Genomic DNA, 23,465 nt, shown 5'->3' with positions numbered 1-23,465 from the left:
CTAGAGCATGAGGTGGACAGGCTGCTATCCGTGACTTTAAATTTTTAGGCTACTCAGGACTGACAACCAGAGGCGGCGTTAGGAATACGTGGGACCTGGGGCCGACTATCCGCGCGTGGCCGGGGTAATGGAGTACGTGTATCAATATCCCCATTGATATGATGCCGGAAGCACTGATTTATATACAGTTAGGTAGGCTTTAGTGTTTTAATTGTTCGTAACCTTTCCCACCGTTTGTGACAGTAGCGGTTTTTTCTTAAAGCAAAATAATATGGTGACGATAACTTAATAAACTGCTTGTTATTATTGTCGGGTTTAACGTGAAGACATGGGTTCAATAATTTGCTTAATTAGAACTTAGAAGTGTTTTCTGAACGTCAATTTTTTTGTAACAACTTGTTTAACACAGCTAGCAATAAGTCAGAAAGATGACCTCGGGGCTGAAGCGCGGGGCCCCTTTGAGAACGGCGCCTTGGGCGGCCGCCCCACTTGCCACCCCCAAATGTCGCCACTGCTGTCAACTGCTGTGAAATGTAAACTCACGAACTGTTTCTTAAGTTGAATAGACTAACCAAAAACTGTTAAGCATTAGATGCCAGAAACTGTGTCAACTAAATAATGACATTTGGAAGGCAAAAGATACATTTCCCCTTCATTTGTTCTTACCCAGGAAAAAGCAAACTATTTCTAACCAAAATAGGTTGTTACTGAATAGGAGTTACACAACTGTTCTACAAGTTTTGCTGAAGAAGTGGAATACATCTCATACTTGTGAAGCACAAAGAAAGGGCTCTACTTAAAGAAAATCATGCTAATGTATAGTAATTGTCTTACACCTTTCAATCTTTAATTGTATTAATAATTCTGTTAAAAAAGTGTCCCTAGATCTGCTACTGTATGGTTGATATATCGTTACCATGATCAATATCCTGAGGACAAGACTATGGTTAGAAACGCCACTGATCTAAAAGTTATATCAACCATAAACAGATATAAATCACATTGCATGGCATTTAGTTTACAGGGAAAAGCAATAAAATATAATGCTAAACATTTAACATTTTGTAGAAAACTGCAGAGGAATATGTTGATCATAGAAAGAAACTTTCCTTCTAAATCTGCAGCTACAAATGTCCTTTAGGTGTACACAAGGTTTAAGTGAAAGGTTCCTTAGCAAATTAGTTGTAGGGGAAGAGGCTAAGTTTTGTACCCATCCAGGACGAGGCATGTCAGAGCTCAACCTTTTTCTTCTACCTTTAACTGTTTCTAACAAATCAGGTACACATAAACTGGATGGGCAAGGAAGTCATATAGTCACAGGCCCAGGCAAGCCACTATCTTCTCTTTAAAGTGAAGAAGTGAGAGCACTAACCCTTTGACTACAGTTGATTCCCTGGTTTGTAGAATCACAAAATAGTTAAATCTTCATTGAAAATTGAGTTTTATTTTAAATTTCTTTTTTTCCAAACAAATGGGCCCTTGAGATCTAAATTACAAGCTATGTAAAGATTAATGGAAGAAATATATCACAGACTATCCGTAACTGCGTACTGTAAAACTGTATCTCAAATCGTATCAAACAGCACTGATCACTGTAAAAACATTTAAAGACTATTCTTTTAGCATTCCTGATAATTAGCCAGCTAATTGTACATTGTATAGTCAGTTGTCAATAACAGATATCTTTATACATGGCAATTTACTTATTCCAATTGAAAAACTGAACTACTGGGGTAACAGAATAAGAGGATAAATATTCTGCTTGCTAGAAATGTTAATTGAAAAAAAAGTAACTTTAGAACAACAAACCTGTCTAATCTTAAATACAGTTCCATCCAACAGAAACAGGATAATAACTGCTTAAGAATTACAATGTGACAATGTAAGAATTCATGCTACAACTCAAGAGTTAAAACAAGCAAACTAAAAGACAACAGAATGAGAAAATATCTCAACACAATGATTTTCCATAAAGCCCTTCAGAATTGACTGTTTTATTAATGCTCATAAACAAATCTTTAGCCAAGATCATATTGCCTGGTACTTTATTAAATTTAGGAACTGTGTCGGATGTTTGAAGCATGACCCTTTCATGACAGATGGAAAAATATTCTATTGTCAACTGCATACCAAGGCAGAAGATTTAGGAGAAAGAATTCATGGCAATTAAAAAAAAAAAATAATTGTTGATTTTACTGACAATAAATTTTCTTTTAATAAGATAGTTCAAAATGAATTGAAAATGCAAAAGCACCCATCAAGCCATGTAGTTACCAAGATATCTTCTGATGAAAAAATAGGAATAGATGACACAATGTGTTTCAGGTTAGGAGACATAAAACAGAGCACTTTATTTCCCATTATCTTACATCCTAGAATGTAAGTGTATAAAATTTTATCATACAGACCAGCAGCTACTAAATTACTGAAAACAGGAGAACAGTATAATTGCTGCATCTATAGGTGTTTTAAACTCGCCTGCTCATGTTGCAACCACCAACGTGTATTCTACATATCAAAAACATCAGTACCGGTTAGACCATTCTTCAACAATGATGGCTTATGTCTTGGTTTTTTCTGAAAGGTTTTGTATTTTTCAAGTCACTTTAAAGCGAATCTTCTTAAATACAGAGTTGTAAAAATGAAAGTTTATGAAACTTTCGTGTAATCTAAAAGTGGAAATTTCTTGAGTGTTACTGTTAGTCATGGCTTGTCATCAGCTTTTTTTAAATTTTGGAAGATTGGATCCCTCATGAAGCCATAAACAGGATACACAGTTTAAAAAAAAAAAGTGCTTAGTAAATCTTTTGTGGGTTGTTGCCACTTAAAACAAACTGTCACGATTAAAGTAGAAAGCTTGCAATAGTGTATAGAGGATTCCTTTTTGACCCCCCACCCTTTTGTTTTGGTTTGGTAGGTGACACTGCAGTCATGCTACAAATACCTCTCTGGTGGTTTCTGAAATTTTTACAGAATAGTTTAATTATTTTACATGGGGAGGAGGGATGTTTGGGACACACTATAAAAGACCAATGTTCCTAGCAATTCAGTTTTCGCATTCGGATCAGCCGGTGATTAATGCCAAGCTTGATGGATCTCATAGCCATGGCACGGTTGAAATGGCGCTGGGTCTTCACGACCTCCCCTGTGTCTTCAAAATTAGCCTCAATAGAAGTGATGACTCCAAACAGGACACCAAGCACCAAAAAAAGTATGATAAACAATGTATACTGGGTCACTGACGAACTGGGTGTGCCCTCCATTTCACGCAAGTGAGCAATTGCTGGCTGGAACCCAGGGTTCAGTTCCAATGCATGCCCAAAGTGCATGGTAGCCTCTTGATAATGCCCATAGGCTTTGAGAATTTCCCCAAGAGTGTAATGCTGCAGCCAAGTGTTCTGTTTTGTTGACTGCATTGCCAGCGATCTACGTGTGAGGAATATTGCATCGTCCAAGTACTGAAGGTTGAAGAGAACACGAGCTAGGTTAAGAAGCACATCTGGATGGTCTGGTGACAGTAACAGTGCTTTTCTAAAGCATTCTATTGAAAGCTGTGTGTTGCCTTTGATTCTCCAAAAATTCCCTATTTGATTGTGAACTTGTGCTGATTTGGGTTTCTGCAGATAGAAAAGAAACATTCTTTTAACATAAGGATGGAAAACAGATTATGTTGTTTAAGAGAAAGAGTACAGTTGTACATGTGTGTGTGCATACATGCATGCATGTCCTCATATGTATGTTGTTGGGCTTGTAATTGTTCAGTCTAAAATAGAAAGAAATCTCATCAATAAACAGCAGGCACCTGCAAATTCAAGTAACTCAGTAACAAACAAAATACAAAATACTTTGATAATCTCAAAGAAATTGAAGATAACAAGGCCTAGTTGGGTGATGGTGACAGGAAGGCGGAAAATTGAGAAAGAAACCTTGCGTCATCAGAACTAATGAAATCAGACATATTTTACTGTAGTTGATGTATCTTAGCTCTGGAAGGAAACACTTTCTTAAGAGCAGCACACTCACATCTTTTTTAAGCCTCAAGAGTTTTTCCTCTAAATCATTTAGGTCCACTTCTGATGAGCGGCTGCCTTTTTTCCGGAAGATCATGGCCACCTCTGGCTCTGGGATATGAGGGTGTTCATGCCTGTTGGCTATACCCCTTAGGTGGTCATACTGAGTGGAATTGACAGGTTTACCACAAGTAAGTCCTTTTTTGTGTTTTACACTTGAAGACGATGTATTCATACTTGGGGATGATGTCTTTCTTTCCACAACTCTGAAACAACATGAATACTGGTTTCTGAGACATGATTGCCTTTGTCACTTATATCCTTCACACAGTGAAACCTATACATAAACAGATTAAAAAAAGAAAGCTTTTACAAAGACAAACTGCATTCCATTTTTGTCACCAAAAAAACCTAACTTGGTCATTAAAAAGAAATTGCACTCCTATCACTAGGTTGGCTTCAGACATATCCAGGCGATAACATCTCACCTGAGAGACAGTTTTGATGGTAAAGTAGTAGCCTCTCTGAACTCCACTGTTACACAGGTTAATACTGAATGCTGACTGCATCTCCTTGATTTCTGTGGGCAGTGACTGTAGTGCAAATGTGTGTGCATCCATGTTTGTGGGTTATGCATAGTGTATGTCTCGATATGCACATGTGTGGAGGGTAAGGAATTTTCTCTCTTTTTTTTTTGAATAGGTGAACATATAGTAGTGCAGCTGTTCTCAAAGTATTTTGGACCATGGACCTCTTTACTAAAGTAAAAAATATGGTGGACCACCTAGGCCTAAAATCATTCTGTACCTTGAATTTCAAATTTAAATTGCCGCACTTGTTTCATTGCAATTGAAAAATAAGCGTACTTCTGTGACAGTAGTATAGCTATAAGTTAATATAAAATTACATATTTTGCAAAGTACACAAACAAATTTAAAATAAGGAAGTACACTGCATTACTAAGGAGTAAAAAATGACGAGATCAAATGACACAATGCTTGTTTTGTGACTTAAAGACTTGGTACGCGAGCATTATATGCAAACAAGCAATTGAGCATCAATAAAATTAAAACTTGTGTGAAATCAATGCTGGACTACTGAGCATATCTGGCGATTTAAACATCACTTTGCTGACAGATGATGACTGTTAGCCGCAGCCAAACTGACATGCGTGCAGCCCATAACTGGTCTGCAGAACCACTGTAGCTGTGCATGTATAAAGCATCTGCAAGTGTGTGACTGGTGACTGTCAAGAAAGCGGCAGCCATCATAAAAGAGATATTTCTTATGCAACATCACTTAGCAAATAAACAAATATGTGTAACAGATACAAATATGCATATGTTTAAAAGTGTAGGTACAAGTAATGGTTCCACAAGATAGTGGATAGAGGTACCGTTAAGAGTACTGTAATTTACTGTGTCTAGGCCAAAATCGTTGAAGGCAGGGATTACTGGTGCTGGGTGGGCTGGAAGAATTTTTTAATCAAAGCCTTAACAATGTCTTAACTGGTAGCCTGTTCTAAAAATCAGCATAATCCACAGGCTGACACAGTTTACAAAATATATGATGCATATCAAATATCTGCATTTTTGAATGCACTGAGTTTCCAGTTTGATGCAGATGTTCCCACATGCATTGGCATGTAAATAATGTACACATGCACAGTGCTAATTGGGAGATATATATATTTATGGTAATTAAACCAAAATACTGAACTACATTTTATAGTGAAAAGAAGCCCATGTGTAAAGAGTTAACTATTTTATAATAATTAGATGATTCATAAGTTAATCAAATATTATATGTATTGCTGACCACACAACAACGTAAACTACCAGATGCACATATTGAAAACAATATGAGAACATTTATTGTATCCTATATTTTAATTTATCGGTTCACTCATAATTGTCTCTCCACTTCTAATTATGTAATAAGATGAAATGAAGATGTCAAAGGAACTTAAAATGCTGCTAAAAGTGCCAAAATTTACGTTTTTAAGGTGCATATGAACTATAACAATGCATCAACTACTTACCGTTCTTTTTCAACGTTATCATCTGACCTGCATGCATTTTTGCAGTTCGATGACCCCTCTACTCCCTCGACCTTCCATTCTCCATTCTCAACGACTCTGCTGGCAGTAAGTATAGCCATAACTTTCTCATCTTCAGAGTCAACTGTTTCTTCAGTGGCAGGTTCTACTTTCCCAGCCGCCAGGTTTAGTTTCCAATGATTGGCACTTGAACGGGAGTTGCTGTTGACGATGTGCATAGAAATGATGTAAAGAGCCATAAAAGGCATACAAGGCAGTTCGCAAGTCGTCATCTTGCACTGCCTTACCCTGCCTTTCTGGAGCACACCTCCTTTCCGTTGGCGGTGTTGGATGCTCTATGGACTAAATGGATTTTTGTCACTGTCAGGCACCCAGCTAGCAGCGGAAATACATTAGCGCCACTAGACAACACAAGGGAGGTAAGTCTCACGGCACTGCAGGAAAACCTGATGAGGCCTCAGTTTGCCTCCAACACGTGCGTGAATGACTTGATGAGGCCTCAGTTTGTCCTCCAACACGTCCGTGAATAACTTGATGAGGCCTCAGTTTACCCTCCAACAAGTCTGCTGGAAGTTCGTCTGCTATGTGTAAAGACTTCACTATTTCATAGGATCACGAACTTGTATGACTGGACTGCTGGCAGACGATTTTTTTTTTCCCCCCAGTTAACTCCTAAAACGAGGCATTAGGTGATTAGGCTACAAAATTCCAATAAGGAAATCAGACAAACTAACATTACTAGAGGTACATTAATAAAATAAATAAACCTGATCATACTTTGTATACGTAAAGATGCGATTTCTTTGCCAGCAATAGAGTTAGGTCACTCTTTCCCTCCCAACACGATTTTCAACCGAGGACAATCACAATCAAGGGACTGTATTCGTGAGACTTACGTTACACGTGGATGCTCTCCCCGATACCGTTGACTTGAAGTCCAGGCTTTGTCATCCTCCGCAGTACGATGTGACATTTATCTGTATCACATCTATATAGGTCTTACGGCTATAGTCTGCTTCTTGCGTGCATGACACAGGAATAAGAATTAAGTTTTTATGTTCAAAACCCAAAGGACGCTCATTAGCCTATCCAACCCTCAGCTTTAGAATGGGTACCTCCTGAGAGCTCGGGGCGCCCGGTAGTGTATCACAAGCCTTGAGTATCCCTTTAAAACACTTCTTTATCACCACTGCAGTGAGCGGCTCAGGGTTCAGATCTCGTCTCGGGATACTGTGTATGTGACACCTGTTCACCTTATTCATCATCGAAAAAGGCCTCGTTCAAGTCATCGAAGCGCTGTATAACCGCTCAACGACTACAGTTCTGCTACCCCCCCCCCCCCCAACCAAAAAAAAAAAAAAAAATAAAAATAAATAAATAGAAGCTTACTTTCGCACCACAGTAGGTGTACGTCAAGGATGTACCCTATCACTAGTGCTGTTTAATATCTCCTTGGAGAACATTATGCTCGAAGCTCTCCACGACCATTATAGTTCCATGTCCATTGGTGGAAGACCGATCTGCAGCCTACGTTTTGCAGACGACATAGACTTGCTAGCAGGCACTAACAAAGAACTCCAAGGCCTCACCAACAGACTGATAGACAGTTCAAATGCATATGGAATGGAGACTATCACTGACAAGAGCAAATGATCGATGGCCGCGGCAAAGCAGAGATCTCTACGAACGGGTAACCAGCATCAGAGGTAAGCAGCATCAAGTACTTGGGAGCTACCCTCTCCAAGGACGGCAGTTCCACGTCAGATATCCACAGCAACAATGGCTAGACTCGATAGGTGACGTACAAACATTGGACGTAACTGGCGTAGACCTAACTGTTCAAACAATCACATAGCTGTCACACGACTTCCTCTCTTACACGTACACGCTTGCAGATGAGCGTGCATTTGCATGCTGAGCGAAGAAATAAACAAGCAGTTCACCATATTCGCCACAGTTCTTTTTATTCTTCTTTTATTTTTCACAGAACAAGCAAGAAGACGATGCTTAAAAACCACGACAAAATGAACAGAAAGAAAAGAGAGAGAGATGAAGGGAGAAAGAGAAAGAAAGGGCAAGGCAGAATTACATTAGACAAGCAGATGAACTGGGCCAACTGATATAAGGAACGATGTGCAGGTATATGAAGATAAATTATTGCTCATCACATAATATGTACAGATCACGTAGAGGTTCAAAACCATCTCGGTCATAAATGCAGTACCTCCCCACCCACCCCTACCCCAAACCTCTCCTTCTGACATTATTCATACAAACACAACCGACAAAGCTACTTGCTCTCAGAATGTCTGTCTCTGATGTCAGCCAATGTCCTTCTGGAAGACACTCATCTTGCTCAGCACGATGCAGACCTTTCGCTCCTGATTTTCCTCAGTTCTCTCCTCGACAGGCTTTAGCAGCAGTTAATTTCTGCTCTCCGACCTTTGCTGCCCCTGCCTTGGCTGCCTCTTGGTGATGTTGATCTGTATTTCAGAATAACAGAAACATCACCACCAGCACACACCAGGGTCCAAGTCCAGAAGTGCGGCCACAAACTGATCTCGCCAGAGTGCAGAATGGTTGCAGTTACCTTCATAGGTAAGATGAAACTTTGCTTTTCGTAACTGTATGGGAATGCTTAAACCACGTGACTTAGTTGCTTCAATCAGAAGATTGAAAAAATTCACAGGATCCATTCTACTGGTTTTCTATCTGTCAGTTTTGACCAAAACGCAGATGAGATAACGGTTGCAAGGTACTGAGGCACATCCCTAGAATGCTGTAGCGAATGGCAGTTGCACTGTATATGCGAGCAACATACATCTCAAATGCGTAATAAAACATTGCGAAATCCAAGTACATCAAAAGTACATTGATACTATTCCATTTACTAAATATTCTTAGGGATATTTTTCAAACATTACTTGAAACATTCAAACATTCCCCTTAAAGTCTAGGATTGCAATCTCTGGCTCCACTTATACGTTCGGCCATATAAGAGAAAGAAACAATAAAGGAAAAAAAAAAAGAAAAATTAATATGGAGTTCTGGAGAAGGGAACCTTGGACTTTTGCACCTCATTAAAGAGATAAATTTTGCTTGCACCTTTCCTGTTTAATCAAGTTCTAATGCTTTCCTCAAAAACGTGTTGCATTTTAAGCCTGCTACTTATTTCTATGCCAACACGGACATCCTTATTCTCATCCTCATCCTCATCATCATATAGTTATTTTCTGGCAAGATTAAGAGTCCAGCTTTGTAACAAGAGACGCCACCTTTACAATCTCCTTTCAAAGTCAAGCCACCATATTCGTCCATAACACACTTTTACAGTCCATGACTCAGAATTTTCTTTGTGATTTTTCTCCTTTTGCACTTGAAAACAATAAGCAACAAAACTTCCTCAGACGATATAGAATCTCCTACGGTGTTCTTAATGCGTAGTTATATCAGAGCGTCAACTCCTCTAACAGTTACAGACACCGAATTCGATTACAAATATGAACAGTAGGGTGAACATTGTCTTGATATGGAAATGACACCGCAAAGCAAATGTGGCAGATGACTGAGGAAACACTTGTAAGTTCGCAGTATACAGTGTTTGCCTCTTTCTATGTCCCAGGTGTCCAGTCGCCCTACCTCACATCACAGTCTTGCTTTCTATTAGTCTTTCGACAATAGATGACACCAAAGTTGACGACTGAGGCACCGACTGATAAAAGGTGAACTCTGATGACAGGGACTCGAGTCAAGAGACACAGCTTCCGACTGACAGACGAAAATATTTAATCAAGGGCAGCATGGAAAGTGCGAAGACAGACAACATTTGTGTACATGTTGCCACACATGTCCAAAAACAAAACACAAAAAAAAACCAACCAACCAACCAACAAACAAACAAACAAACAAACAAACAAACAAACAAACAAACAAACAAAAACAAAAAGCAAGAACGATTTCAAGGGCGCCGTGGCACTGGCAGAGTCTCGTGAGGAAAAGGCTGACGTGTACACTGTAAGCAAATCAACATGTACAGGTAATGGAAGGCAGTATGATAAATGTTACAAGAAGAGAGTGTTAAGCGACACAAATAAGAAAACAAAATCCTGTCAAAAGAGGGACATTAGAGTTTTTTGTATGACAGTAAAAACTGACAACAGTAAATTTATGTGCGCATTGTATCAAAATATTTGGTTCTCATCGCTTTTTTGAGTCATTGATGGTGTGGAGTGGATATTGTCGGTTGCTGATCGCTCCTGGTGCAGGGTTAGCATCTTGGCATCATCAGTCTTCAGGACTGAGTGGGTGCCTCAATGTGTCACGTGACAGCGACGTAACCCTTGACACGAAAAGCCTGTCGCCTGCCGCTTGCCCATGTCTGGCATCACATGAATGTCGCCGCTAGGTCACAGGAGGCAAGGAACTAGGCCAAGGCAGTCATCTGGGTCGCTCGGAAAGTGAGGGGCGGGGAGCTGGACAGAAAGGAAAGGGTTAAGAGGAGGATCTTTTGTTCCTCTTCCTGCCTCGTGCTCGGGTGGACTTGGCGGCCTTTTTGTCTCCGGTTCCTGTCTTTCGGGAGCTGCGCTCTTTGTCCGCTGGAAATTAAATGGATTACATCGTTACTAACGTGGTGCTTGTCAACATACCTAGCGCATCAATAGTATTATTTTATTAATTACCAATTTTTGTCTTCTCGTGAAAAGCAAACAGGAAACAGTACGAGCACTTTGTTTGACTGCATGCGATTACAGAGAGGGCAAGTCTGTATCGGACATCTACCCCACTCCCTCTCACTTATCTTCCGGTTACTGCTGTTGCTATGATGATGATGATGATGTGCAGTCAGAAACACAAGTTCTCATCACGAACTTGACTCCTGCGCTGGACTGTGTGTATCCTGATTTACTACAAACTAGCTCATTACCTATGTTGTCTGCTATTTTAAACACGTAATGTGTCGGGAAGATGAAACACTTCCCTTTGATCTTTTAATTGCGTGTGTGTGTGTTGAAAAATTCCTGATGTATGTGACATGCATACTATCCCGATTGTTGAAAAACATTTTTGGAGTTAATTGTATGCCCCTCTCCCTCTCGTTTGTCCCCACGTTTTCCACAAAGACATGAATCAACTATTTGTGTAGGTGTGGTTTGTTAAACTCGGTCACTAATATCATACACGTGAAATGATTTGGAGAGAAGCGTTCATTGTGTTCATGATTGTGTGCAAAGCGAGAGCGCCTCAAGCAGGTGAGTACGTGAGATGAAGGTGAGAACGTGAGATGAAGGTGAGAACGTGAGATGAAGGGATGCACGTGCGAGAGACTGCGCCAGGTCTCACCTTCACAGTGTTTACAACACGGGCTGGCACCGCCGTCCCCATCACAGTTCTTGGGGCAGCGGATCTTGCACCTCACCTTGCCGTCCTGAAACACAAACGCAGGAGCTGATTGACATGTCTCGCCTGCAAGTCCCAGGGAAGAAAGATTATGAAGACGAGCATTTAATGCGGTTAAAAAAAAAACACAAAAAACCCAGCTTGTTCTTGCTTCATTTTCTGTAGTCCCCTACTTTCACACGAGCGCAAGCAAATTCTTGCCTGTTGTCTCTTGATACACCAGTCTTTCTTTCATTCATTTTTATTGCGGTAACTGTTACAGGTCTACAGGTCCGACATGTTTCTTCCCAGTCTTCTGATCACGCTCTTAGTAATTAGCTCCCTGTGAATGAAAGTAGAGGGCGCTGGCGTGAATACCGTACCTTGCACGTGCACTTGGCGCACCTTGAGTCACCAGTAGGAGCCGCAGGAGGGCGCCACTTAGCACGGTGAGCGTAACTCTTGCCGCCAAACGTACACCCTGTAAGTGTAAAGTGTTACTAAATACTCGCAATGGGATGGAAGGAGAAAAAGTACTGAAATGGAGAAAGGGTGGTCAGCTAGGAAATACTCACGATAAAATTGTGTGTGTTTCTGTTTGTAAGAAGTGAGAAATTGTGTACATTGCCAACATCACAAACTTGAAGTAGTTGTTAAAAAAAGGAGCCAAAAATGGAAGATATTGGGAGGGGGGTAATGATAATAACATGATAACAATAAATGACAACATAGCAGATGACGATGCTGACTACGTTGGTGGCGGATACTCATGCCACCGACAAGCTAACGCACTGGATTTTTATTTTATTTTATTTTATTTTTTTTACCTTTTTCCTCTTTGCTGTCAGCATCTTCTTCCTCTTGATGGTTGGCTGAAAATGTCATAATGTTAGGCTTTATATGCAGATTTTATAACAAGTCTTCGTAAAGATTAAAACAGTGTCTGTTGTGTATTATTGGTGGATTTTGTAACTATTACTAACATTTGGCAAGTGTTATAAATTTTAGCGATTTCTCGAAATTTATTTGTTATGTTCTTTCTGCTGGATTTTTTTCTGCCCTTTATGTTGACGTGGAGAAAATTTGAACGAATGGTTTATTCCTGTGCCTCTCAAGATACAATTTTTTCCTATCCTTCATCTCGTTAAAACTTTTACATTCCAATTACAGTTCCACCAGTATCCCGACACTTTCTAATTCGAAAGACAACATTTGCAGAATGGCAGTCGAGAACCAAGAAAGCTGTCATCAGCATCAGGGACTTACGGTCACACTCGTCACAGCAGGACTGAGAACTTCGGATTTTCCTTTTGCAGGTGAGTTCAGGACACTGAGTGCGACCGCAGGTGAACTCACCAGCCTGCAATGGAGTAGACATTATAATAATAACATATTTTACAACAATGCAATCCTGCTAGGATTGTTGCGTCCTTGCTTGCAGTCGGCATTCGTCCTGCCAGAATAAACTCTCATTTAACACTGATTTAACAACACTTTTTTGTTGGCTTACAATATAATGACATTGAGTTGGGAAAGTAGAACAATATACATCAATTTTGGTGTTAGTCGAAAACAAATATTTTCAGCTAGTTTTAATAGCATAAAACTCTTTTAAAATGGTGGGTTTTTGAATGTTATTTATCGGTTCAGAGGTTATAGATTACAGATAGCACAGTTCCAGGCATAATGTCAAAGGTCACGAAGAAACAAGTTTGAGACATCTATGTCTAAAGATATCGGAGAATCATAGAGAATCTTAGAAAAACTGAATCATAACAGAAGTCCGGGGATTCCCAAAGTTGAACATCAAAGAAGTGAGCTCACCTTACAGGTGCACAGGAAGCACTTCATGTACCCGAAAGGCTTGACCCGTGGATGCCAAGAATCTCCGTCTGCTTTCCACTCTCCCATGAAGTTACAAGCTGCAACCAGCAGAGGTTGTTGCTGAGAACCTAGATTGTATACATTGAGCAGCCATACCTAAATTCTCGTACTTGACAACTGTAACGTTGTTCTTCGTGTTTCCCTTCAGGTTTGGTTTTGTTATCAAAAAGCAAATATAATGCCAAAATATTGCAGTTACTTGAGGTTTCTAGTTCCCGCTTTCTTACCGTGTAAGCAGCGATGCAATCGGTATGTCGTTGCTTCTTTTTATGTACTAGGACAGAACACACCCCAAACATAACATGACATACACGAGTGATGCTCTCAGCTTTGTCTTACCTCTCTCCATGTTGATGTCCAGCTGCGGAGTGTCGAAGGTCGTACGATCGGACTGCACAGGTCCTGTCAGTCAAAACGGTAAACACTGAAGTAAAAGTCTTCAAACAACGTGTAAACAAACTCAGATAAGTGATTTAGTTATGGGTCACGTAGGACAGTATCCTAGGAGACCCCATGGCCGTCCCTCACCATCAGTAGAGACCAACGAGTCTTAAAAACGAGAGATCTGAGACTGTTGCCTTTTGCACTTCGTCTTAATACACTACCTCCATAAAGTTTCCTTCCTGAAAAGGGACCTTCGGTTAGCTTCTTAGCTTAGAAAAGGTTTCAAAAAGGTGAAACCTTTTCTATTCACTATAACTAATTTTTATTATTGCGATGTCGCAAAAGTTATCAGACGTATTTTTCTCTAAGGCGCAAAATCCAAAATACTTTTCTACAACACTTTATGATCCAGCGGAGTACAAGATTTGTTTCAAATAACTGAGATTTGTTTATGAGCTTAGTTTCTCATTCTGACCTACCTTGAGAGACAAAGGGTTTTTATTTAAAGGAGACAGGCTTTAAATAAATAAAAAATAATTCTTGATAATTCGCTGATACTAATTTTTAATAAATTCTTTTCTTTTAGGGAGCACATCTGAAGACAGACTCAAATGTGAACATCAGCACTAGTGCACAAAAAGAGATATAAACCATGATGTATTTGAACCTGGAACATCTCTAATTAACATGCGCTGTAGCCTTGAGGACGGACAGGTAACCATCGTGAAGTCACGGGCATCATGTCTACACCTTCGTGGAAACGTCCTATGGCTAGAAAAGTAGAGGATGGTTGCTCAGATTTTTAGGGAAGTGTAAAACTGTGAATTCCACTAAGACATTTTATATCCCCAGTGCTAACTACCAAACTGTGTAGAAAATAAAGGCCCTGCGAAAGATGGAAATGAACAGAACTCACGTCCACAGACGGGGCAGCAATCCTCTGGAGACTTGACCAACTCTCTGCCGGGGCAGTTGAGTTTGGGGCACTCCAGGCGACTACATATAGGATTCTTGTGACTCTGAAGAAGAAACCCAATACTAACACTGCTACAAGTGCTGCTAATGAAAACCTAATTAAATAGAGCATTTGAATGACACAAAGACAGCAAACTAACATTACGGTTCTGATCCAACCACTTAGTCTTGAGATTAATATAGACATACCTTCTTTTGTTTTCAAACGTATAAACATTTTAGCAGGTACAAAATTACAGGTTTGCATGCCTAACTCAAATTCTACAAAGAATGGGTATTGTGACAGTCTTTAATTAGACGATAGAAATGAAAAAATGACAGACGGTCATAAGTACCTTCATGTAATGTGGATGCATTTATGTGACATTATACAGACGGTAATAATGATAATTAACTTAATACGATGTGCATGTATTTATGTGAAGTTATATGGAAGGACAGAAAGGTATATGTGCACAGACTAACCTTGCAGGTGCATGTGACGCACTTAGCAAACCCTGACAGAGGAAGAAACGGGTGCCAGCTTCTTTGTAGTGGGTACTGACGAGGGTCCTTTCCCAAGGTACATGTTCCAGACCATGATTCATCTTGAAAGTCGAGAATATGTTACGGCTCAACAATACGTTGCATTTAAGTCAAGGGTTTGTTTTCGCGGTTATGACATTGGAATAAACTAAAACACTTTTAGCCACATGACTGCGGTAAGAAGTATTGATAAGAACCAATTCGATTTATAAGAACTTCGTGCTAAATGCCAAATCTTCAAGTTTTATTTTATTCAGCTTATATAGACTGGTTTACTTAAAATTAAGACATTTACGCATCTTTAAAATGATTTTTATTTTGAATATTTTAATTTAAAAAACTTTCCCGTGTTTCTGCTGTAGAAGCACAAAAATTAGAAAGCTGAGGTATTACTTTTTGTCCGATTGACTTGTCCTAGTCTTTAACCTGGATGTGCAAAGCAAGCTACAGCTGTTTGAAATGTCTCTTCGTACCTGGACAGGTGGGGCAGCATTCAGAATCCAGTTTGATTGGATTTCTGCAGGTGAGCCGCGGACAGATCACAGCGTGACAAACCACTTTCCCTTTTGCTGTAATCGCATGAAAAATAAAAACCACATAATTTGTCAGTCAGTAGGCGCACATCAAAGTATGACACTGGTTGGTGTTTTACAAAATCATCTAATACTATTGATAGCAAATAGTATTATTCTGTGACGACTAGTTAAGGTCACGTGACTGCTTACCATGCAGCTGCACGTGTTGCACGTGGCGTTGATGTCGGGCAGCCAGCTGTCGCCCACGTCGTAGAACGTCCCCTCGAAGTAGCAGCGGAGGGAGGGACCGTCGCCTTCTGACAGCCTCTGTTCGTCCACGGCCACCGTCGACTCCAGGTCCTGGGCATACTGCCAGCAGGTGTTGGGCAGACTCACCTGTCGGTCAGGGTTGGGCAAGTAAAGGTAAGTCAACTCAAATTAAAAATCAGCTTAGGCACTTGACTTTTTTAGTGCGTCAGAGGCGTACGCACGAGATTGGCCAAACGAAAAGTGTGCAGGAACAATGGTTGAAAAATTATGTGACTACATGTCACACTTTTCACCTTACACATTAAGCATCTACTCCAAAGGTCGAGGGAAACAATCATGATATGAAAAAAGATTTGTCTGTTTGAGAATGAAAAACAATTGCTTCCCGTTTCCGGTAATTCTACTAAATATGTTGCTACCGCACAATGTAGGGGTTGGGTGCTTCGCTTACATTTCCTCTGAAAATGGCCTTGCTGTCCGGACCGCTGTTTATTTGTAAGAAGGCACGACCCTTGTCGAGGTCATGAAACATCCCTTCTGTGAGGTTAGCAACGCTTCCGCTAGACTGAAATATAAATGTTGTATGTCAGTAATTCTTCAGATCCGTGAGTTTACAACACTCTCAATATTGTACTTGAATCAGTTAAGACTTGACACAACACATAATTTTACGTCGCCAAACTTTCATCCCAACATCGCCACTATGTAAATTTATTTACTCAGCTTGAATTTCATAAACAAAGGAGGATTTTTAATTTTATTTATTCACCGCGTTTGATGTGCACAAAATATTAGAGAGCACAACTGTACCCAGGGTGGTCTACTCACAATGTTGTACTCGAAGGTGCTGGAGACGACATGGCCGACTGAGGGGCCGAGCAGCACTATCTTCTGCAGGCGGTTGTCGAGGCTGCCCAGCACCACGCCGAAGGAGCCGCTGACGTCCTCCACCTCGTTGTTGGTGCCCACCCGGGCCACCACAGCCTCGTAACGCAGGAGGCACCCGACGTCCATCGACAACCAGGCGTGTGCCGCACCTCCTCCTGCCTCCGCACTCACGGGCTGCAGCACTGCCGGAGCTGACGTCACAGACACAACACTGAACGCTACTCACAGTGACTCTAGAACTCACCACAACCATTTCTAATGGCGGCGAGATAACATGAGAATGTCGTTCAGCAGCTACTTCAAGGAAAAGAATTTTTTTTAAAAATATCTTTAAACGAACGATTAGTGTTAGACGCTTTTGATTTTTTTAACTATCTCGTTACATTTCAAATTTAAAACAATTACGCAGACTCACACGAGAGTTCGCTTGTAGATTTTAGTAAAGCTAGAGAAAAGTATGACAGGTGCGAGTGGAGCACATCTTACGAGTTAGTTCAGGACGCTGGCTGCTGAAGGGGACAGGTACCAACCGACCCCTCAGTTCGCTGACCCGATGACTCCGTGTTGCCACATTGATGTACAAGCGGTTGTTCAGAAGGTTGTAGATGTCCTTGGCGTCGAGTTTCTTGTAAGTTCCATTCGTCTAAAAAACGAAAACAAAGACTTCAATGAAATTTGAATGTACATTTACATGTTGCTAGCAATCTTTTTCTCGGGTAAACATTGTCAATATAGTAAAAACACGAACGTTGTAAACACAAACGCATCACGTGCACAACACGTAAGCTGACAGATACAAACACAATCTACTCGGCAGTAAAAGTGTTCACATAAAGATGTTCACATAGTAATTCCGCTACACACATCTGTCCACATAGTAAAGTCGCTTCACTCACCCAACCGTCGAAGGACTGATTGTCTGCGGAGAAGCTGCCGTGAAGATTGGCAACGATTCGCTCGTTGAGATTCTTCTTCCGCTTTCCCCACAGCGCCCTCTATACGGATCTTGCTCACTCGGCTTTTGAGGCCAACAACATGAACCTGTGGACATCAAGTTCACGAAGCCGAAGTGTTACTGTTGTGATTGTTTGGAATTACCATATCTGAATCCTGAACCTCTAAAGACGTCCACACTGGCATCGACACAGCTTCCGAGAAGCAGCGAGATGAGGTTTCATATTTATTGAGATGCTCTCAGCGGTTCTTCTGATAACAGCTGAAGGTCTATATTTTTGCACCGACGGTCAAGGATGCATGTAAGGGTATAAAGATCCAATGACGTCAAGCTTTTATCTCTAAGCTGAGGACAAGCACATCATCGAGACTCAACACATGGCACTGCAGACATTTCCTTTGCACTTTCATGTTAAGAGTGGTTCATCAGATCAGAGAACAGGTAACGCTTGAGCTTCCCGGAAATGTAGAATTAAAACACTTATCACCAATATTTACCTTGAACTCCAGACCACCCGTCTCTGTCAGATCCACAATTGCTGAACCTGCTGATACAGCATTGTGAGTCTCCAACGCGTTTGAGCCAGATAAAACAGCTTGAAAAGCTGAAAAAATAAAGAAAAATGATGTTGAAGAGGTTAAGATTGCGATCACTTCATATCCACTCTGGACGCATGCCCAGACCAGTGTACGTAATGATGACGCCAATGACCTACTACCCTGGGACGACATTTGATAATTCAGAAGTATCAGTGCTCGGAAAAAAATATTTTAAAACACCTAAAGATTAGTTAAATAAAACAAACTTTCAGACAAAGACAAGAAAGTTCTATAAAGTGTTGATTTAAGACAAAAATAGCAAGAGTTGCGAGTGCGGACTTCTTTACCTACGTAATAACATGTTATAATCGTTCTCACTGTGGTAGGACCACTTCCTCGTGAATTTGGAAAATTATGTTTTTACTTTATTGTGATAGGAAGTAAGATCAGAAATGTCAAATTTACTCAAACATCGCCAAATACAAAGAAAGTGCGAATGAGCGGGTATAATATGGAAGGGAGGGAGTTCCACTGTTTTTGTTGCGCCATATCTATAGGACATAAATGACTAAATAATACTTAACTGTTGATAAGTCTGATAAAATTTATTTTTACTCAGAATATTTAAAAAGTATTTTAACAAATTAATGAATAATGGTACCGTAAGAAGACCAGGTACACAGGTGCACGAGAGTCTAGCAGAAAATATTTACCTTCACAGGTAAGCCGGGGCTGTACGATTCCAGAGATAGCGGCACCATTGTGGGAGACTACACGCACTCGCAGTCGTCCCCGTGCTAACTGATTCCGCTCTTTCTTCTTGGACATTTTCCAAGTTCCAGCCAGCTTGGTTGTCTAACGAGAAACACAGGACAACAGTAAGATATCCCCGAGACTCCTCACAACACTCATCCACATACCCGACCCCTTCAAGGTACTTACAAATGATATATATAATTATATCCAGGCACCCCATCACTATATGATATTTACAAATGTTTGCAGTGTATTATATTCAACACGTATCCCTTGCATTTGATCCCGACAAACTCCAAAGGAGGAGGAGGAGGAGGAGGAGGACTCGCGTGCAACAGAAGATTGTATTCAGTGACGTGTACCGTCACATCCTGTCCTTTAGAGTGTTAGAGGGAACTCTTCTGAAGATTCCTTCTTACTCTGGCTCAATATCGGGCAAGTACGGCAACTAATTCCACCTTGAAATATAGTTTGAACGAGTGAACGCGATTGTACTTGCGCGCATGTGTGTGTTTTGTGTTTGTGTGTTTTAGAGAATAACAAATAACCAGAGCATTTTATGATACTCTGAAAGTGTAACTTTTGTAGTGGTGAATAGGGGGCGGTGGTTCTTTCGCTTGAGTCTATAATCACTGAAAATACTATTGCATTGCTAAAATGATTTGTTTGACTTACCAGAGGAGAAACAGATAGCGACTGCTGATGCAGGACCCTTGAGCTCTTAGCAATCAACACCTGGTAATCTCCTTCATCACCTGTGGGTTTGCAAGCACCATAAACACTCAGCGTCAGTTCACATCAAAATGCCATCTTGCAAGTAATCACTTGTGGACTTTTCCACCCAAATCTGCAAATACACTGTTGTACGCGCAAGATAACAAGTCACTTAACAAAAATATAAACATCCCTCAGACTCCTGTACGGCAGTTCTCCATGTCATCTCATTTTGTCCGCCTGTCGTCTACCGACGTTAACATGACGATGTCACTGGCGATGTCGGAATTAATTTAGAAACCTGTTCAACCTCGCCATGACAGCGAACTTCATACTTTCTTACCTTGAGTCATATAGTCCTGCCACCACTTCCAACATTAACCCAGGAGACTATGAATAAAGCGGAGCAAGGCCCAACTTCGAAAATAAGCAAAAATACAAAAAAAAAAAGAAAACAGCAACAAAAAAAAAACAAAAAAAAAACAAACCAAACAAACCAAACCAAACCAAAACAAACAAAACAAAAGCAACCCAAACACAAACTCTCTTTTATTATAACACCAACACAGAAGGCTGATGTCACAACATTTACACAGTAAGCATGAAACTGAGGTTCGAAAGAAAGCGCCAAAGATCGCAGTGGTTGAAATTATTTAAATTAATATCGATCTTCTAGAAGGTAAGTAGTACTTAGCATCATCTTTGACATAAGAAAACAAGGATGACATTGAGACCAGATCGCCATGAAAAGAAGTCTAAGCAGACTGACACAGTAGGTGCGAAGAGGCACAGAGCAGACACATGACAACAGAAAAGATGATGACGACTGAAGAGAGGGGATGCACAAAAACAGATACGCATGAAGGGCGAACAGACCAGATACACAAATAAAATAAACACGCGACATCAAAAGACCAGGTATGTAAGCCTCACCTGCATTCACAAGGCTGTCGACGTGGATGACGTACTTCAGGAGGTTAGTCGTGGGGTCGAACTCGAATGATGCCATTCCACCTATACCCTCCGAGGTCTTCGAGCTGAGAACAGAGCTGAAGATTTCTGTAGACAACACAAAACAGAAGAGAAAGCTCAGGGAAGCTGCACTTCTATGTGAACAGTGTGCTCGAACTTCAAGAGTTTCCAAGACAGGTGAACATTTATTACGTGTGTCATAATCCTTGTAGTGCATTGAGGATGTCCTACACCAGACGTTCTACCTGTCTTAAACTACTATCGTCTGCTGACGATGCTCAGCTCGCTAAGTAAACCTGTCAGTACAAGTATTGAGGATCATTTGGTTTATTAGTTATTTGAACAGAACTTTTTTTTACTTTGGTTGCTTTGTGCTGGAAGCACGATCTGGTCATGATCTGGCGAGGTTTGCTGCCACAGCGAATAGCTGTCATGCTGTTCCAAATATTCTTACTTCTGTGTGCAAAAATCCTTAATAAGCTTTGAGAAAAAATTAATTACAATGTTCTAAAGATTACAATGTTAGCTCTAAAGAAAACTGATTTGAGCGTGTTTTCAAAGAAATAACCATTGGGAAATAGTTGAAATGAATAAATTGTGATATAGTATAAAGGAGTTAGCCTACATCAGTTTCTCAACAGATACAGATACAGTGATCCAACCCCATCCCCTCCCCCACCTGCAGGATTAGACTGTAACGGTGTCGGCCATGGCTGAAGGGTGGTACAAGCTTGTCGTCACAATCTCGCGAGAGCGGCCCACGTGAGGCGAGAGCACGGCGCTCAGCGGGACAGATGGGCTCGGTGTTTGCTCATGTGAGGACCCCTGGGTTTTCCGGGCATGTCGCTGTGTAGCTGTCAAATAAGGCCTGCCCCTTGACTCTACGGTGTACCCTGGCTGTCACGTTCCACCTCTCTTCTCTCTCTCTCATTCCTTCGTCCTTTCTTACTCTGCTTTCTATCGGCTGCTGCGTGAACACTACTGAGTTTTGTATTATTCACCCTTCCCCCTCACTTTAAAAAGAGATTTGACTAAACAAAAGAGGTCCCGCCTTTCAGGTCCGATATTTTTTCTTAATATTTGTAAAGCTTTGCACGTAATTGCGCAATCATGAGCTAATAATTTTTCTTTCTTTCTTATCGGTATGTGTGGGAATATCAATCCTTGATACGCAAAATATTTAAGATTTTGAAGTTCGCCACTTAAAGGGGACAAACTCGAAACTTGTAGTTTGAAAATTGTAAATGGTTTTAAAGTTTCTATTTATTGTTTCAATGTATGTGTTTCGCAATAATTTGTATATTGTCTTTTTTTATTTTCTCTTTTTTTTTGCCTTTCTTTCGTTGCTTTTTAATTTTTTTCTCAAGTTCTCGTCTGATATTTCTTGCAAACGCTAGCACAGGCATTTATATAATCTGGAGTTGTGACAGGAATTTCGCGCCATACTCGGGGACAAACACTGCGAAGCCTTCCTTACAAATTGCTGACCACACTCGGCGCACTGCTGCTTGTGGCGTGCTAATCCACGAGATCAATGGTGTGCAAATACCTGTCCGTGCTCCACACCAAGACCTCTAATGACCCGCCAGGGAACCCTGGCCCCTGGCCCTAAACACGGGCCGCAGCGTCTGTGTGCTCGTCGACAGTCGCCACATTCAAGCAGCTGCAGTTTTCAAAAAAATAAATAAAAAAGAAGCGAATGCGACTCCCTGTGGCGCTTCTCGTCAAACAGTCAGCAGTTGGAATAACGAAGGTGATCGATTCCCAAATAAGGAAACAAGACAAACGGCAATTGACCTCCAGTAACCCAGTAACTCCAGTAATCTTTAAATTTTGAAAGAAACTGGGGATGAAGCAAATAGTCGGTTGGGGTTTGAATTGAGGTCTGGTCTGTACCAGACTATATATATTATCTGTTGGCAGAAAGCTGCTAGACGTCAAAGACTTAAATTCAAGTTCCACAGTGTGTGTGTAAAAACCGTCACTTTTCCAGCAAAACGTAGCTTGGTACTTCTGCTTCCTTCTCTCTCAAGAATTCCACACTCTCGAATATTTTGAAAGATTCTTAGAACAAAGTAAATAAAATCATTCATTCTAAGCAGCAGTCTTTTTAAAATATTGTTTGCAAACCTACCCGTAGCAGTCATGTCGTTAGGGACAATGCGGCCAGCCACCAGTCCATCCGGGTACTTGGAGGCCGTAATGACGGCAAAAAGCCGCTCCTGCCGGAAGTACTGCAAATACACCGTTGGGATCTTTTGCCACACGCCACACAACTGTAGAAAAAAAAGGTTCAAATCTGTTAGATAAATGGGTGCTGCCCTCACTTTGGGAACACGCTGACTCCCAACAGTGGATAAGATGCTGGGAACGAACGTGTGTCCAACATGCCATGCCAGACCAGCTTCGCTCACCTGCATCTACAAACAGCGGCTGACAATCTATTTTAAAGAGATTTCCGGCACAGTAGCTCAAACTTTTTAGCCTACAACACGATACCACGATTTTAAAACACTCTCCACAGAACTGTAGGTCTGGTCCCTTAAAAGAAAAAAGAAGAAGAAAATCTCTTGTTCTTCGTGGTGCTGATAGGGCGAGTAATGATGCGCGACAGAACATGGCGCATTTCGTCACGTGACGCGA

The 23,465-nt window shown here is 40.8% G+C and overlaps 3 protein-coding genes across 4 annotated transcripts in view; all 3 read right to left on the bottom strand.

Moving 5' to 3' along the window:
- Positions 1-1,456: 1,456 nt before the first annotated feature.
- Positions 1,457-6,498, bottom strand: LOC112557549. The gene is made up of 3 exons (XM_025227489.1): positions 6,052-6,498; positions 4,024-4,276; positions 1,457-3,617 (listed from the first exon to the last, which is right to left on the bottom strand). The coding sequence occupies exons 1-3, from the start codon at positions 6,339-6,341 to the stop codon at positions 3,039-3,041; spliced, it is 1,122 nt and encodes a 373-aa protein (XP_025083274.1). The 5' UTR covers positions 6,342-6,498; the 3' UTR covers positions 1,457-3,038.
- Positions 6,499-8,026: 1,528 nt separating this feature from the next.
- Positions 8,027-17,012, bottom strand: LOC112557524 (chordin-like). The gene is made up of 13 exons (XM_025227438.1): positions 16,827-17,012; positions 16,482-16,563; positions 15,939-16,124; positions 15,687-15,782; positions 15,154-15,275; positions 14,630-14,732; positions 13,669-13,731; positions 13,270-13,367; positions 12,712-12,805; positions 12,273-12,317; positions 11,829-11,926; positions 11,410-11,494; positions 8,027-10,664 (listed from the first exon to the last, which is right to left on the bottom strand). The coding sequence occupies exons 1-13, from the start codon at positions 17,010-17,012 to the stop codon at positions 10,561-10,563; spliced, it is 1,362 nt and encodes a 453-aa protein (XP_025083223.1). The 3' UTR covers positions 8,027-10,560.
- The window catches only part of LOC112557718 (chordin-like), a 54,528-nt gene continuing 48,006 nt past the window's right edge, over positions 16,944-23,465 (bottom strand). For both annotated transcript variants that reach the window (XM_025227718.1, XM_025227721.1), the window contains exons 7-14: positions 22,957-23,098; positions 20,784-20,909; positions 19,812-19,891; positions 19,094-19,235; positions 18,339-18,445; positions 17,783-17,927; positions 17,373-17,529; positions 16,944-17,077 (exon numbers count right to left, since the gene is read on the bottom strand). In XM_025227718.1, the coding sequence (XP_025083503.1) occupies positions 17,381-17,529; positions 17,783-17,927; positions 18,339-18,445; positions 19,094-19,235; positions 19,812-19,891; positions 20,784-20,909; positions 22,957-23,098 (891 nt within the window). In that variant the 3' untranslated portion in view covers positions 16,944-17,077; positions 17,373-17,380. The remainder of the gene's footprint in view (positions 17,078-17,372; positions 17,530-17,782; positions 17,928-18,338; positions 18,446-19,093; positions 19,236-19,811; positions 19,892-20,783; positions 20,910-22,956; positions 23,099-23,465) is intronic.

The sequence above is a fragment of the Pomacea canaliculata genome, linkage group LG2, assembly GCF_003073045.1.
Source record: "Pomacea canaliculata isolate SZHN2017 linkage group LG2, ASM307304v1, whole genome shotgun sequence".
Taxonomy (NCBI): domain Eukaryota; kingdom Metazoa; phylum Mollusca; class Gastropoda; order Architaenioglossa; family Ampullariidae; genus Pomacea; species Pomacea canaliculata.
This window is presented reverse-complemented; position numbering and strand designations above follow the sequence as displayed.